The 17,383-nt window shown below is 49.7% G+C and overlaps 1 protein-coding gene across 1 annotated transcript in view; it reads right to left on the minus strand.

The window, feature by feature from the left end:
• The window catches only part of INPPL1 (inositol polyphosphate phosphatase like 1), an 83,288-nt gene that overhangs the window by 37,316 nt on the left and 28,589 nt on the right, over nucleotides 1-17,383 (minus strand). Inside the window, exons 2-6 of the mRNA XM_083736126.1 lie at nucleotides 11,370-11,433; nucleotides 5,759-5,909; nucleotides 4,716-4,836; nucleotides 1,647-1,787; nucleotides 1,203-1,293 (exon numbers count right to left, since the gene is read on the minus strand). Of these exons, the coding sequence (XP_083592252.1) occupies nucleotides 1,203-1,293; nucleotides 1,647-1,787; nucleotides 4,716-4,836; nucleotides 5,759-5,909; nucleotides 11,370-11,433 (568 nt within the window). The remainder of the gene's footprint in view (nucleotides 1-1,202; nucleotides 1,294-1,646; nucleotides 1,788-4,715; nucleotides 4,837-5,758; nucleotides 5,910-11,369; nucleotides 11,434-17,383) is intronic.

The following is a 17,383-nucleotide window of genomic DNA, read 5'->3' on the forward strand; positions in this document are numbered from 1 at the left end:
CTGAACCAGTAAAATACATAAATTTATTTAATAGCCATCATGACTAGTAAATAAATACATAAAATCAGAGAAATGAATAGGGAGTGGGGAAGGATAAGGGACTGACAGCCTTACCCTCATTTGTCTAGTTTTATTTATTTATTTGGCTCAATTTACGCCCCACCTTTTCCTCCCAGGAGCTGACGGTGTCCTGCATGCTTCTCCCCGACTTCAGTTAATTCTCACAACAACCCTGGTAGGTAGGTTGGGCTGAGAGAAGGTCACCCACAGTGAACGTCATGGCTGAGTGGGGATGCAAACTCTGCTCTCCCGGGAAATAGTCCAACGCTCTAACCATTAGACTACACTGGTTCTCCAAAGCAGCCCACTTTCAGTCAGGGTTCAGTCGGGGCCACTTTCGGAGGCCTTTGGGCTAAGGGGGACTTCCTGGGGAGCAAAACATGTACCTCTCTAAATGACTTGGCTGAAGGAATTGAGGGGGTGCTCATCCAGTTTGCAGGTTGGACGCCAACCTGGGGGAGGGGGCAGCTAACGTCGTAGAACCGGAATTCAAAATGACCTTAACAGATTGACGCCCAAACTAACCAAGTGGATTTCATTCCTGCACTTAGGCAGGAAGAACCAGATGCACAAATATAAGATGGGGGGAGCACCTGGCTTACTCACAGGACAAGGATCTAGGGATCTTGGTGGACCACAAGTCATGAATCAACAGTGTGATGCAGCAGCAAAAAAGGCTAACGCTATTCTAGGCTGCATCTACAGAAGTCTAGGGTCCAGATCAGGGGAAGTCATATTCCTGCTGTATCCTGCCTTGATCGGACCCCCAACCTGGAGTCTTGTGTCCAGTTCTGGGCATCACAATTTAAGAAGGATGTTGACAAGCTGGAAGGTGGGCAGAGGAGGGCGACCAAGATGCTCCAGGGTCTGGAAACCAAGCCTGATGAGGAACTGCTGAAGGAGCTGGGTATGTTCAGCCTGGAAAAGAGGAGACTGAGAGGAGACAGGAGTGCCATCTTCAGATATCTCAAGGGGTGTCCTATGCTCATTTCAGTTTCCCTTTTCTAGACCTTTTCCAGCTCTGTCAAATCCACTACCCTAAACCCCAAAAAGCCGCTTTTCATCTTTCCTTGAAGAAAAGGGTGCTCCAGCCCCTCAGTTATTGGGGGGGGGGCTTCTCTGCTTCCAATCGCCACACCCACCTGCTGCAAGATCCGGGAGGTCATGGGGGAGCTCTGCTGGTCAAACACCTTAGACAGGATCTCCAAGCCAGACAAAACCTTGTCCACCTCGCTGGAAGAACAAAAACCAGGTTTTATATTTCTGCGGCAGAGCAGTCCTTCCTGCTACCCCTCCACTTCCTGGTTCTCCTTATTCTCTCTCTAGCTCTTCAACCCAGACATTTGTCAGACTGTGAGGCTTTTTTTATTATTATTATTTTCTTTAATTGTCTGAACTAACTGCATGCAATGCCAAGAACCGCTTCTGCTTATTTTGAAGTTCCCAGCTGCTCTGAGCCCTGATTTGGAGAGCTGGCCCTCGCAGGAACCCTCTTTCCACCTCTGTTTACCCAAAGCACTGTTCGTCAGCCGCATATTATGTCAACAGGCAGGCGGACGTTGCTCTGCTCCCCTTTCCCATCTCACCTGTGCAAGCGTTTGCAGGAAGTGACAAGGGTTTTGTTCAGGTGGGGCAGGCTGCTGGCCCCAGCCTTCACAGCCTCCAGGTCCAGGGAGTAGCTGCCTTTCAGGTACTCGTGGGAAACGGTGCTGAGCCCGTTGGTGCTGCTGGAATAGGAATCATAATCATAATCATAATCATAATCATAATCATAATTTATTACTTATACCTCGCCCATCTGGCCAGCCCTCCCCAGCTTCCAACAGGATATTAAAAACATAATAAAAGATAGAACATTAAAAACTTCCCTAAATTGCCCTCAGATGTCTTCTAAAAATCAGATAGTTGTTTATTTCCTTGACATCTGTTGGGAGGGCGTTCCACAGGGCGGGTGCCACCACCGAGGAGGCCCTCTGCCTGGTTCCCTGTAACCTCACTTCTCGCAGCGAGGGAACCGCCAGAAGACCCTCAGCGCTGGACCTCGGTGTCCGGGCTGAACGATGGGATGGAGATGCTCCTTTAGGTATACTGGGCCAAGGCCATTTAGGGCTTTAAAGCTCAACACCAACACTTTGAATTGTGCTCAGAAATGTACTGGGAGCCAGTGTAGGTCTTTCAGGACTGGTGTTATGTGGTCTTGGCGGCCGCTCCCAGTCACCAGGCCACCTGACGCATTCTGGATTAGTTGTAATAATAATAATAATAATAATAATAATAATAATAATAATATATTATTATTCATACCCCGCCCATCTGGCTGAGTTTCCCCAGCCACTCTGGGCGGCTCCCAATTTGTTAAAAACACAATACAGCATTAAATATTAAAAACTTCCCTAAACAGGGCTGCCTTCGGATATCTTTTAAAAACAAGATAGCTGCTTATTTCCTTGACATCTGATGGGAGGGCGTTCCACAGGGCGGGCGCCACTACCAAGTAGGCCCTCTGTCTGGTTCCCTGTAACCTTACTTTTCGCAATGAGGGAACCACCAGAAGGCCCTCGGCGCTGGACCTCAGTGCAGTTTCCGGGTCACCTTCAAAGGTAGAGCGCATGGCAGTAGTCCAAGCGGGAGATAACTAGAGCATGCACCACTCTGGCAAGACAATCTACAGGCAGGAAGGGTCTCATCCTGCGTACCAGATGGAGCTGGTAGACAGCTGCCGTGGACACAGAATTGACCTGCGCCTCCATGGACAGCTGTGAGTCCAGAATGACTCCCAGGCTGCGCACCTGGTCCTTCAGGGGCACAGTCGCCCCATTCAGGACCAGGGAGTCCTGAAGGCGTGCTGGAATGTAAACAGGCATGTGACATGCAACAACCCACATATCTGCAGCAAAAAGTGGAATATAATCCCAACACACGGGGGGGGGGGGCTGACACCCTGAAACTGAGCAGTCAGCTCTGTCTTTGAGCAAAGGAGGAAAGGGGTTCAAGTGGCAAGTAAAAGAGATTCTGACTAAACGTTAGGAAGCACTTTCTAACGGTATGAGGCGCTGGACTCCTTCCTTTGAGGTTTCGAAGCAGAGGTTGGGTGGCTATCTGTCAGGGACACTTTAGTTGCGATCCCTGTCTTGCAGGGCGGGTTGGACTAGATGACCCTTAGGGACCCCTTCCAACTCTACATTTCTATGATTCTGTGACTAGATGGGTCTCCGTGGGCCTGATCCAGCAGGTCTCCCCTCAGGTTCTTATGATATAAGAGAGGAGCAGAGGGGAAGGCGACTTTCCCATTATCATACATTCATTCATTTTTGTTTTGAGTGCTTTGTTTGAAGGGGGAAAAAAGGTCTCAAAGCAATTTTAAAACAAAGCAAAATTCAAAAAGATAAAATCATTTTGAATAAAAAAGGGTGTTCTGGATATTATTAAAACAAAAAAAAATTCCTTCGAGTAGCACCTTAAAGACCAACTAAGTCAGTTCTTGGTATGAGCTTTCGTGTGCATGCACACTTCTTCAGATACACTGAAACAGAAGTTTCCAGACCCTTCTATATAGTGAGAAGTTGGGGAGGGGTATTACTCAGGGGGTGGTGGGAATGGGTGATTGGCAGATAGGCTCATGACAGCTATCTGCCAATCACCCATTCCCACCACCCCTGAGTAATACCCCTCCCCACCTTCTCACTATATAGAAGGGTCTGGAAACTTCTGTTTCAGTGTATCTGAAGAAGTGTGCATGCACACGAAAGCTCATACCAAGAACTGACTTAGTTGGTCTTTAAGGTGCTACTGGAAGGAATTTTTTTTGTTTTGACTATGGCAGACCAACACGGCTACCTATCTGTAACTGGATATTATTGCCCCAAAAGGGCTGCTCGTGGCTAGTAGCTATTGATAATCCTTCTCCTCCATGAATTTGTCTAAACCTCTTTCAAAGCCACCCAAATTGGTGGCCATCACTGTCTCTTGTGGGAAGGAGTTCCACAGTTTAACTCTGTGCTGCATCCTCAATCTCTCAACATTCTTACTTGGTGCCGAGAGCAATGGAGGCTTGGTGCATGCTAAATTGCACCAGGCCGTTTTATGGGAAGCAGTTCACAAACGAAACAAATAGATAAGTACGTTTTCAGTGGTGCATTTCGCAATTAGATAATCTTGTATCACATCTAAAGGGGGAGAGAAAAGGGACCTGGTCAAATTTGGGAAGGAGGCAGTCTGTACTGGAGGATGAAGAACACCAACATCTGCAAGGGGGGGCAGCAAAAAACCCCCAGCATACCCCACTGGCAGAGACTCACATTCTCACATGGGGTATATACAACAGTGCACACCCCTTATATATTTGTGTGTGTGTGTGTGTGTGTGTATACATACATACATATATATACACACACACACACACACACACATACACACACACACAAACCGCACTTGATTGTTTAAAAAAACACACCCTCAAAGCTGTTTAATAAAATAAAAAACAAATTAATATTAAGAGCAATTTAAAAATTTAAAAGCAACAATAAATTAAAAACATATCAGGATTTGTGGATAGGTTAAACAAAAATGTTTTTAGCCGAAAGGAGTAAAGCAAAAGGGGCTGGCTGATGTCAAGTGGCAGGGAGTTCCGGAGATGCAGAAGGGGTATTATTTACCTTTCGAGTGCCCCGTCCTGCACAGCAGGGGCGTTGCTAGCCAGGCCGGTGGCAGTGCTGCCAGCAGGAAGGCTGGTGGACCCCAATCGGGGGGGCAGTGGGGGCTTCTCGTCCTCCCCATCTGTGGAAGGCAGAAGGCAAACGGTCGGCTGAAACAGGATGTGTGGGCTGGCAGGGTTGTTGTTGTTTTGTTTAATACAAAAAAACCCCAAAACAATAAAATAAGGTGGGAATAAATTAACACATCTGGAAAGTTGGAATACCAATAAACTAAAAGCAGATTAACATTCACACCAGCTTCCCAAACACGTGGGCAGGCTTGTCTGAACAAGTAGGTGCCGAAAAGAGGGCAGAGAGGGTGCCTTCCTGGGGTCAAGAGGCAGGTAGTTCCAAAGTTATCTGTATATTTATTTATTTTTAAATTATATACACTTAAATATCAAGTTAAGGATGCGGGTGGTGCTGTGGGTTAAACCACAGAGCCTAGGGCTTGCCGATCAGAAGGTCGGTGGTTCGAATCCCCGCAACGGGGTGAGCTCCCGTTGTTCAGTCCCAGCTCCTGCCAACCTAGCAGTTCGAAAGCACATCAAAGAGCAAGTAGATAAATAGGTACCGCTCCGGCAGGAAGGTAAACGGCGTTTCCGTGCGCTGCTCTGGTTCGCCAGAAGCAGCTTAGTCATGCTGGCTGCATGACCCAGAAGCTGTACGCCGGCTCCCTCGGCCAATAAAGTGAGATGAGCGCCGCAACCCCAGAGTCGGCCACGACTGGACCTAATGGTCAGGGGTCCCTTTACCTTTAAGGCAGTGTTGGCCAAACTTGGGTCTCCAGCTGTTTTTGGACTACAACTCCCATCATCCCTAGCTAACAGGACCAGTGGTCAGGGATGATGGGAACTGTAGTCCCCAAACAGCTGGAGCCCCAGGTTTGGCCAACACTGCCCTAAGGTAAGGGCCTTCTTGTCCCTGTTGGTGCAAAGGGCTTTTGAGAGGGGAGCAGACAAGATCGACCACCTGTGGGTTGGGGTTCAAAGGTGTGCTTGTACCTGAGTAGTCCCTGTCCTCCACATTCTCCTTGTCCTTCTCCCGTTCCACAGGGAAGAGCAGCGTGCAGACGAGGCCTTGATTCGGCTGCAGGTAGAGGGTGATGAGGTCGCTCAGGGTCTTGAAGCGCCTCACCTGGACCCCTTGAGATGTCTGCAGGGAAAGGAGGGAGCAGGACCCGTCAAGGCAAAGAGAAAGACGTTCTGGTTGCCTCACCTCAAAAAGGATGTTGGAAAAGGGTTCAGAAAACGGCAGCCGAAAAGAGGATCGAGGGCGGGTGTGGAGCGATTTGCCCTTGAGGAAAGGTCGCAGCAATTAAAGGTTTGGAGAAAATGCAAGAAAGAGGCAGCATGATAGAGGCTTGGCACAGAGGAAGCGGATAAAGAAATGTTGTTCTCCCTCCCTTTTTGGTTAATTTGTTTTTGCGACTGTGTGGAACCCAGTCCAGCTACTGTTTGATTGCGTGACTGCGGAAACGGATAAAAGCCCCCCATCCAAACAAAGACTATCATCAGTATAGGTAAGAAAATAATAATAATTTAAATTTTTATCATCTACCATACAGTGGTACCTTGGGTTAAGTATGCTTCAGGTTACATACGCTTCAGGTTACAGACTCCGCTAACCCAGAAATATTACCTCAGGTTAAAAACTTTGCTTCAGGATGAGAACAGAAATCGTGCTCCGGTGGTGCAGCGGCAGCAGGAGGCCCCATTAGCTAAAGTGGTGCTTCAGGTTAAGAAGAGTTTCAGGTTAAGAATGGACCTCCACAACGAATTAAGTACGTAACCTGAGGTACCACTGTACTGTCTTATTTATTTTATAGTACAGAACATTGATAATTGCTTTCATTTATGGATCAGTGATCTCATTAGATAGTAAAATTCATGTTAAATCGCGGTTTTAGGAGTTGTTTTTAATAATCTGGAATGGATTAATCTGTTTTGCGTGACTTCCTATGGGAAAGCGTGCCTTGGTTTTGGAACGCTTTGGTTTTGGAACGGACTTCCGGAACTGATTAAGCTTGAGAACCAGGGTACCACTGTAATGCAAAATCCGTCCATCATAACCCACCAGTCATTTTGAACGCAGGGCGGACAGAGAAGTATCATCAATGAGGAAGTTTGGGCATGGACCTCCAAGTATCAGAGGCATTTCTCTGTCCCTTAATTGTTCCCTTTCACTGCTAGCAGATCTCCTTGAACCTTGTACAGAAAACACACACCGCCCTTTCCCAGCCTGGATGTTTGGCACGACGCCTCCCACCAGGTCCCTTTGTCACCGAGGCCGTGCTCTGAGCCAAACAGCTTCCCACGGCACAAAGGTCACAGGCAGACTTCCTCGAGCGAGCGCCGCTGCCAGCCCACAAGCGTCACCACTGGGGGGAGATCAGGAGGACAGAAGCTACTGTTCAGGAACCCGGAAGTGACAGAGGTCAGTCGCCGCAAGACCAGTCTGTGCCCTGGGACTGCAAACGGGCTCCTAGCTCCATCACAAAACACCTCTGGCAGGTCGCCCAAGGCGGGAGAAGACCTGAACCCAGCACAACCTGCGCCTATGAAGACAGGATTGAAGTGGGACGGCTTCACAGCAGTTTCAACCCCACTAAAGTGAAAACACTTGATAAAGGTTCTTTTTACTCACCCCACAAACATGGGAAGAGCTCAGGGGTGGGGGGGCATGCAAGAGAGACGCTCCTTGCTCTAATCTCGGGCATCTCTAGATGGGGGGGTCTGCATTTGGGAAGGGGGGGTCTAAACCTCAGACTGCCTAATAATAATAATAATAATAATAATAATAATAATAATAATAATATATTATTTCTACCCCGCCCATCTGGCTGGGTTTCCCCAGCCACTCTGGGCGGCTTCCAACAAAAGATTAAAAATACATTAAAACATCAGCAACCCCTCTTCGTGACACACACCCCTCCCCACCCCCCCCAAAAATCACTTCTAGATAAATTAATTTATTCCCTTGCAAATTTAAGACCCTAACAATCCTCCCCCCCCCCCAAATCCTCTTATGGTTGTTTTGAAAAGCTTTCTCCCACAACCAGGCTCTGAAACCAAATGGTGGCGAGGGTCACTTGCTGAGGGGGGGGGCAAGGAAGAAGGGCTGAGTACCCTCCCCACTCAATACCCTCAGCAGTTTTCTCATTACCTTGGCAAACAAGGACCAAGGCCCCCCCCCCCCCCGTTTGCAGAGGTTAGCACCCAGCTCGGCTCTGAGAATCTGCACTTCCCATTTTGCTTTTTGAATACAGAAAGCGAATTCTGAGCCCTTCGGAGCTTGCAAACGGAAGCAATGAAGCCAAGCAGTGCCCAAACTCCAAAAGCCAAGAGTAGAGAGCAGAGGGGGGTGGAATCAGTGCCTCTTTGAAGAAGATTTCCCTTGCCACAAGCCAAGGACCAGAGGCTGCTGCTTATTCAAGCCACAGAGCTGGCTTTTCTGTGCAACGAACTGAGATTATTTCAGCGTTGCAGGGATGGGCGCCACATAGAATCGCAGAACTGGGAGGGGGCACCCCAAGAGTCATCTAGTCCAACCCCCTGCCGATGCATGTGTGCTTCTCCGTGCCCCCCACCCACCCACCAAAGGCGATACGGACACAGACAGCCTTACAAAACTGATTTCCAACCATTTAAAAGCCTTGCCAACCTCTGGAGCTCAAAACAGGAAATGCCTGCTGAGAATTCCCTGTTTGGGCAGGGTGAAGCCACTACGATCAGTTGGCAGCTGGGGGCCATCCCACTTTCCTTCCCCCACCAGCACCCACTACAACCCCCCCTCCTTTCCCCCAGCCGTGGCGCAGGCAGAGAGGGCAGGCTCCTGGGCTCGCTTAGGATTCTGCAACACAAGCTGGGCAGCAAGGGGGGGGGGTTGGACCTGGGGAATGTCCTCCTTTCAGCCGCCCGCCCCCTCCAGGGCTCACTTTTTCCTGCCGGCTTGGACGGCACAATGAGGTTACTGTTGTGCTATAAATGAACCATCGCCTGAGCCAGGCAGACTTCCTGCCAAGATCAGCAGTGTGTGGGCATCTGCAGGGCTCCTGCCAACCCCTGCTCTGCCCTGGAGACAGCGCTGGGCTAAAGGATCACCCGTTCCACGGTCAGCAGGGAGAAGCGTCGCTCACGTCCCAGGGGACCTCCCGGCCTGCTCTCACAGGCGCACAGCGCGGAGCCCACCCCCCAACCTTCTGTCTTCGCCAGCCAAGGGCATAAACCCCTGGGCAAGAGCCACCTTCTTTTCCACTCTGCACATCGCCAAACGTTGCCCTGAATGTTAAAACGGTTATAGAGCTCAGTTGGCAGAGCATGAGGCTCTTTAGTTTCAGGGTTGTGAATTCGAAACCTACACTGGGCACAAAGATCCCTGCATTGCAGGGGTTGGGCTAGGTGACTGGGGGGGGGGGTCCTTTTCCAATTCTACAGATTCTATAACAGGGAGTCCCATTGAACTGCATTTTTTTTTGATACGGGAGGGGGGGCATGTCTTCTTCACCTTCTTCTTCGCTACAATATATCCATTTATTTCCAATTGTCAATGTCAAAAGGGACTAAAATCTATAAAATCCATAGAAAATCAATGTGCCAGTTTGCTCAATTTCTCTAGGACTCCATGACACCTCCCCTGTCCTCCATAATCCCTCAAGCAAGGTGTCAATACCCTAATCCTGTCAAGTTACAGATAGGTAGCCGTGTTGGTCTGCCATAGTCAAAACAAAAGAAATTCCTTCCAGTAGCACCTTAAAGACCAACTAGTAAAGGTAAAGGTACCCCTGCCCGTACGGGCCAGTCTTGCCAGACTCTGGGGTTGGTGCGCCCATCTCACTTAAGAGGCCAGGGGCCAGCGCTGTCCGGAGACACTTCCGGGTCACGTGGCCAGCGTGACATCGCTGCTCTGGCCAGAGCCAGAGCCGCACACGGAAACGCCGTTTACCTTCCCGCTAGTAAGCGGTCCCTATTTATCTACTTGCACCCGGAGGTGCTTTCGAACTGCTAGGTTGGCAGGCGCTGGGACCGAGCAGCGGGAGCGCACCCCGCCGCAGGGATTCGAACCGCCGACCTTTCGATCGGCAAGCCCTAGGCGCTGAGGCTTTTACCCACAGCGCCACCTGACCAACTAAGTTAGTTCTAATCCTGTCAAATCACTCTGCCAAGCCTTTCCTCCAGGCAATGCCAGTACATGGACCATTGTCTTCTCATCACCGGTACTCAGGATGTGCTTATCTGCGCATATCTCCAGCTCTGCATATTCCCCCTCCCTCCTCCATATGTTAATCCTGTGTATCCCAACCTCTTCTTAATGTATTCATGATGTAACTGGGATGTATTTTGCACTGTATCCTGTACTGTATGGAGGGAAGTTTCAAAAGTTCATGTCACCCCTTTCTCGCTGTTCAATCTCGCCTTGAACCTGTTGCGCAATAAACTTGGATCTTCTGCAGCTTGCTCCTGTCTCCGGCTGAGCTCATTTCCCTCCGCAGGGACCCGCGGACACTTAGTCCGACGAGCTGGGTGGCAGAGCAGCCTCGCACCCAGATTTTACCGTAACATTTATGAACAGCAGCCTTATGCCATTTTAGATTTCATAGAATCACAGAAGCGCAGAACTGCAGATTTGGAAGGGACACACACACACACACACACACACACACACATACACACACACCACTCCGGGGTCATCTAGTCCAGGCATAGGCAAACTCGGCCCTCCACATGTTTTGAGACTACAATTCCCATCATCCCTGACCACTGGTCCTGTTAGCTAGGGATGATGGGAGTTGTAGTCCCAAAACATCTGGAGGGCCAAGTTTGCCTGATCTAGTCCAACCCCCCTGCAATGCAGGAATTTCAGCCAAAGCATCTGTGGCAGATGAGTTCCAGACTAAGGTAAAGGTAAAGGTACCCCTGCCCGTACGGGCCAGTCTTGACAGTCTCTGGGGTTGTGCGCCCATCTCACTCAAGAGGCCAGGGGCCAGCGCTGTCTGCAGACACTTCCGGGTCACGTGAGCCAGAGCCGCACACGGAAACGCCGTTTACCTTCCCGCTGGTAAGCGGTCCCTATTTATCTACTTGCACCCGGAGGTGCTTTCGAACTGCTAGGTTGGCAGGCGCTGGGACCGAGCAGCGGGAGCGCACCCCGCCGCAGGGATTAGAACCGCAGACCTTTCGATCGGCAAGTCCTAGGCGCTGAGGCTTTAACCCACAGCGCCACCTGCGTCCCACAACGAGTTCCAGACTACAACCCCCATAATTCCTGGGTACCACTTGCCATGTGACACTGGGAAGCTGATGGGAGCAGGCCTTGCTGGTTGAGGCTGATAGGAAGGGTAGTTTGAAACATCTTGGGAGTGCGCCTCTAAGGCTGGTGCACCGTGAGGAGTCATTCGTCTTTTAGAACTGATTTCAGGATTCTCCCCTACCACTGGAAATGCCCATGCCCTCCCGGAACCCGTTTCCTTCAAAAGCGTGCAGTGAAATCTATCCAGGAACAAACAACAGCGTTTTGGGTACATATAGCCACAGATCTTCGTGCGCAACCGTCGCCGGAAGCAACAGAATCTACACAAACTCTGCAAAAGGAGGTGGTGAGAGGTATGGAGCTCACCTGCACGGCCAGGAAATCCTCTTCGTCCGGCAAGATCCGGTAGGTGTGGACATGCTTCTGGAATCTATGGCAACAACAAAAGGATTTGGGGAGAGAAAGAGAGGTTTAAAATAGGGGATGACTACTGAGGTGAAGCTATAGAAGAATTCAAATCTCCAAAATGGGAAGTCTGGGGGCTTCGTTCTCCCTTACACGAACCCACCACACACCCTGATCTGGACAACCCTGATCTCTGGGCACTTGCGATGGGTTGCGTTTAAATCAGGGGCAAATTAAAAGCACCACCCCAGGGGGGTAAAACACATGCGCAGAGGCACTGCCTAGATCTTACAAACTCACAAATGTTCCTCTTCCACCAGGCCTTGGGCAAATTATATTCTACAGCTTTTTAAATGGGTCTGTGGGAAGGGGGCAGTTGCTGTTTCTTTGGGCTTTGTTTTAATTATTGACTTGTGTTTTTATCTTGCACTTTATTCTGCAAACCACCCTGAGATTTATTTATTTTTGAAGTGGGTGTATATTATTATTATTATTATTATTATTATTTTATTAAATTGCTTTCTGTGAGGCATCCCAAAGCGATTTACAGTGCAAAAACACGTAAGAAGCAATTGCACAAATGAAAACAATTAAAAAAACTGCAGGTCAAAGACTCTTGCCACATGTGCGCCTGGGTTTAGTCTTTGCTGCCTGACATAAAAACAGCACATTGGGGAAGAAAGCAATACGCCTTTGCCAACCTGGCCACCCCCTCCCACATTTTGGACTACAACTCCCATCAGCCCCAGCATCCTATGGTTGTTCTGGCTGGGGCTGATGGGAGCTGAAGTCCAGCATTGCCAAGTGGCTGAAAGGCTGCCCTCACCCTGACTGCAGGGCTCTATATATGTATTTTATAAACTACCCACTGAAAGAGCACAGTCTCCAAGGACCAGTTAAAAAGGGGAGGGGCAGATTAACTTCCCTGTGTCGCAACTCAGGAGCCAAAACCGAAAAGACCCTGCCTCTCGTTCCCGATATGCTATACCCTGGCTGCTGGAGGGAGGAGAAGAAAGCAAGGCAAGACCTCCAGCAGATTAAGAACATAATAAGAGTACTGCTGCATTAGGCCAGTGACACCCCAAGTCCAGCAACCGGTTCTCACAGGGGCCAACAAGATGCCCATTATGGGAAACCCAAAAGCAGGATTCGAACACAACACCAATTCTCCCCGGTTCTCACAGGGGCCAACTAGATGCCCATTATGGGAAACTCAAAAGCAGGATTCGAACACAACACCAATTCTCCCCGGTTCTCACAGGGGCCAACTAGATGCCCATTATGGGAAACCCAAAAGCAGGATTCAAACACAACACCAATTCTCCCCGGTTCTCACAGGGGCCAACTAGATGCCCATTATGGGAAACCCAAAAGCAGGATTCAAACACAACACCAATTCTCCCCGGTTCTCACAGGGGCCAACTAGATGCCCATTATGGGAAACCCAAAAGCAGGATTCAAACACAACACCAATTCTCCCCGGTTCTCACAGGGGCCAACTAGATGCCCATTATGGGAAACCCAAAAGCAGGATTCAAACACAACACCAATTCTCCCCGGTTCTCACAGGGGCCAACTAGATGCCCATTATGGGAAACCCAAAAGCAGGATTCGAACACAACACCAATTCTCCCCGGTTCTCACAGGGGCCAACTAGATGCCCATTATGGGAAACCCAAAAACAGGATTCAAACACAACACCAATTCTCCCCGGTTCTCACAGGGGCCAACTAGATGCCCATTATGGGAAACCCAAAAGCAGGATTCAAACACAACACCAATTCTCCCCAGTTCTCACAGGGGCCAACTAGATGCCCATTATGGGAAACCCAAAAGCAGGATTCGAACACAACACCAATTCTCCCCGGTTCTCACAGGGGCCAACTAGATGCCCATTATGGGAAACCCAAAAGCAGGATTCGAACACAACACCAATTCTCCCCGGTTCTCACAGGGGCCAACTAGATGCCCATTATGGGAAACCCAAAAGCAGGATTCGAACACAACACCAATTCTCCCCGGTTCTCACAGGGGCCAACTAGATGCCCATTATGGGAAACCCAAAAGCAGGATTCAAACACAACACCAATTCTCCCCGGTTCTCACAGGGGCCAACTAGATGCCCATTATGGGAAACCCAAAAGCAGGATTCAAACACAACACCAATTCTCCCCGGTTCTCACAGGGGCCAACTAGATGCCCATTATGGGAAACCCAAAAGCAGGATTCGAACACAACACCAATTCTCCCCGGTTCTCACAGGGGCCAACTAGATGGCCATTATGGGAAACCCAAAAGCAGGATTCAAACACAACACCAATTCTCCCCGGTTCTCACAGGGGGCAACTAGATGCCCATTATGGGAAACCCAAAAGCAGGATTCGAACACAACACCAATTTTCCCCGGTTCTCACAGGGGCCAACTAGATGCCCATTATGGGAAACCCAAAAGCAGGATTCGAACACAACACCAATTCTCCCCGGTTCTCACAGGGGCCAACTAGATGCCCATTATGGGAAACCCAAAAGCAGGATTCGAACACAACACCAATTCTCCCCGGTTCTCACAGGGGCCAACTAGATGCCCATTATGGGAAACCCAAAAGCAGGATTCGAACACAACACCAATTCTCCCCGGTTCTCACAGGGGCCAACTAGATGCCCATTATGGGAAACCCAAAAGCAGGATTCAAACACAACACCAATTCTCCCCGGTTCTCACAGGGGCCAACTAGATGCCCATTATGGGAAACCCAAAAGCAGGATTCAAACACAACACCAATTCTCCCCGGTTCTCACAGGGGCCAACTAGATGCCCATTATGGGAAACCCAAAAGCAGGATTCGAACACAACACCAATTCTCCCCGGTTCTCACAGGGGCCAACTAGATGCCCATTATGGGAAACCCAAAAGCAGGATTCAAACACAACACCAATTCTCCCCGGTTCTCACAGGGGCCACCTAGATGCCCATTATGGGAAACCCAAAAGCAGGATTCGAACACAACACCAATTCTCCCCAGTTCTCACAGGGGCCAACTAGATGCCCATTATGGGAAACCCAAAAGCAGGATTCAAACACAACACCAATTCTCCCCGGTTCTCACAGGGGCCAACTAGATGCCCATTATGGGAAACCCAAAAGCAGGATTCGAACACAACACCAATTCTCCCCGGTTCTCACAGGGGCCAACTAGATGCCCATTATGGGAAACCCAAAAACAGGATTCAAACACAACACCAATTCTCCCCAGTTCTCACAGGGGCCAACTAGATGCCCATTATGGGAAACCCAAAAGCAGGATTCAAACACAACACCAATTCTCCCCAGTTCTCACAGGGGCCAACTAGATGCCCATTATGGGAAACCCAAAAGCAGGATTCAAACACAACACCAATTCTCCCCGGTTCTCACAGGGGCCAACTAGATGCCCATTATGGGAAACCCAAAAGCAGGATTCAAACACAACACCAATTCTCCCCGGTTCTCACAGGGGCCAACTAGATGCCCATTATGGGAAACCCAAAAGCAGGATTCAAACACAACACCCAATTCTCCCCGGTTTTCACAGGGGCCAACTAGATGCCCATTATGGGAAACCCAAAAGCAGGATTCGAACACAACACCCAATTCTCCCCCTCCTGTGGTTTCCAGCAGCTGGGATTCAGAAGCATCGCTGCATCCAGCCATGGAGGAAGAACACAGCCGTCCTAGTTTGAATCCATCCCTCTTTTAAAGCCATCGCTGTCTCCTGGGGCAGGGAGTTCCAAAGATTAACTATGTGCAAGTCAGCTTCACCCTGGGCAGCTGCTGTTGCGAGACTCTTTGGAGCACCATGCGTGAATTATGCAAAACAGAATATACAAAACACATCGCCCGGGGACCCGACACATCCTTGCAAATGAGAAGCAAACCACAAGGGCTGTGCATAGCTAAACATTAAAATTATCGGGGGCTGGGAAGCTTGGGCTGGGCTGCAGACAGGGCTGGCCTCTGATGCAGACACCGCGAAGGGGGAAATTCATCCCTGTCACAGAGCTGAACGGAAACAAAAGGCCGCTTTTAGAATCATGGAATTGTAGAGTTGGAAGTTCTGATGGTTCCTACCATCAGAAAGTTTTTCCTAATGCTTACGATTACCAGTTGCTGGAAACTGCAGGAAAGGAGCATTCTCTCGCACCCGGCTCCCTCTTGCAGGAACCAGCTTGGCAAATAATAATTTCACTATTTATACCACCCCCCAACCATCTGACCAGATTCTCCCAGCGGGTGGCGCTGTGGGTAAAACCTCAGCGCCTAGGACTTGCCGATCGTATGGTCGGCGGTTCGAATCCCCGCGGCGGGGTGAGCTCCCGTCATTCGGTCCCAGCTCCTGCCCACCTAGGAGTTCGAAAGCACCCCTAAGTGCAAGTAGATAAATAGGTACCGCTTTATAGCAGGAAGGTAAATGGCGTTTCTGTGTGCTGCGCTGGTCCCGGCTCGCCAGAGCAGCTTCGTCACGCTGGCCACGTGACCCGGAAGTGTCTCCGGACAGCGCTGGCCCCCGGCCTCTTAAGCGAGATGAGCGCACAACCCTAGAGTCGGTCACAACTGGCCCGTACGGGCAAGGGTACCTTTACCTTTTTATTTATACCACCCCCCAACCATCTGACCAGCTTCTCCCAGCCACTCAAGGCGGCAAAAGTTTCCTGGCAGGAATGGGGTCACTAGTTGCATCAGGAAACGGAGCAAAAAAACAAACTGAGATGATTATCTTCTTTAACGAGCCAAATTAAAGATCGCAGGTATAATTAATTTTCCGTGTCACACAAGGCACTTCCGCCACTGATTGCTCGAAGCCAAATGAAAACCACGATGTTGCAAGGCAACGGGAGACAAGGTGAACATTCACGGCTCTGATCTCTGCAAAAGTTCAGCCGGTTCCCGAACTCTGAAAATTACGCCCTTCTCCTTTCTCCTCTCCTGACCAGAGAAAGACCAGCCTGCCTTCACTTAATGCACAGGTGAATGTATTATTCAACAGGCAAAGGAGATGAATAATTGGCACCAGTTTGCAGCCTCAGGAGGAAAAATGCAGAGGGAGGGCTGGGACGTTGCGAGAGCAATCAGGCACAAGGGCGTTGGCGGCTGTGTAGTGTACACAAAACCCTCGTGGCAAAGGGAAGGATGTGTCCCTGTGCCGCATCCACCCTGCGGCCCAAATTTCTTCTCCAAAACAGCTTTAGAGAGAGGGAAGTCTCCTAGCTCAGCAGCAAATCAACTGCTCTGCATGCGGAAGTTGCAAGGTGCAGCCTCCAGCCTCCCCCATTGGGAAAGAAAAGGGGATTTCAAGCAGCAAGGCTGGGACTGAGACCTCTGGCCCTCCTAGAATCATAGAACTGTAGGGACACCAAAGGTCATCTTGCCCACCCCCTGCAAACCTTGAAGGCGGAATACATTGAGCCAGGGGACTCAGCAGCAAATCCGTCTCTTCGACAGAGGCCCAGCCTTACGGCTGAGCAACACCCAATTCTACGTTAGCACTTCCACCTCCTTAAGTTTCCACAAATGATACGATGCGATACTCTTTATTGTCATCGTCCCATACAGAGCAACGAAATTGAAAATCTACGTAATACATTCAAAAACCAACAAGCCTGCTATCCCAACTATCCCAGCCTGGTTAGCCCCCTAAAAACTCTGATATCCCATTTTAAAAAACAATATACAGTCATACACTGGGATAAATATGCTTCAGATTGAGCATTTTTACTCTCTGCGGCGACCCGGAAGTAATGAAACACGTTATTTCCGGGTTTCGCCACTCAAGCAAACGCTCAAAATGACGTCACGCACCTAAGCAGAAGCGGGTTGCATTCTACTCAGGATGCGAATGGGGCTCCGAGTGCCAGTGTGGTGTAGTGGTTAAGAGCGGTAGTCTCGTAATCTGGAGAACCAGGTTCGAGTCTCCATTCCTCCACATGCAGCTGCTGGG

Source organism: Podarcis gaigeae (genome assembly GCF_964106915.1).
Source record: "Podarcis gaigeae genome assembly, chromosome: 4".
NCBI lineage: Eukaryota > Metazoa > Chordata > Lepidosauria > Squamata > Lacertidae > Podarcis > Podarcis gaigeae.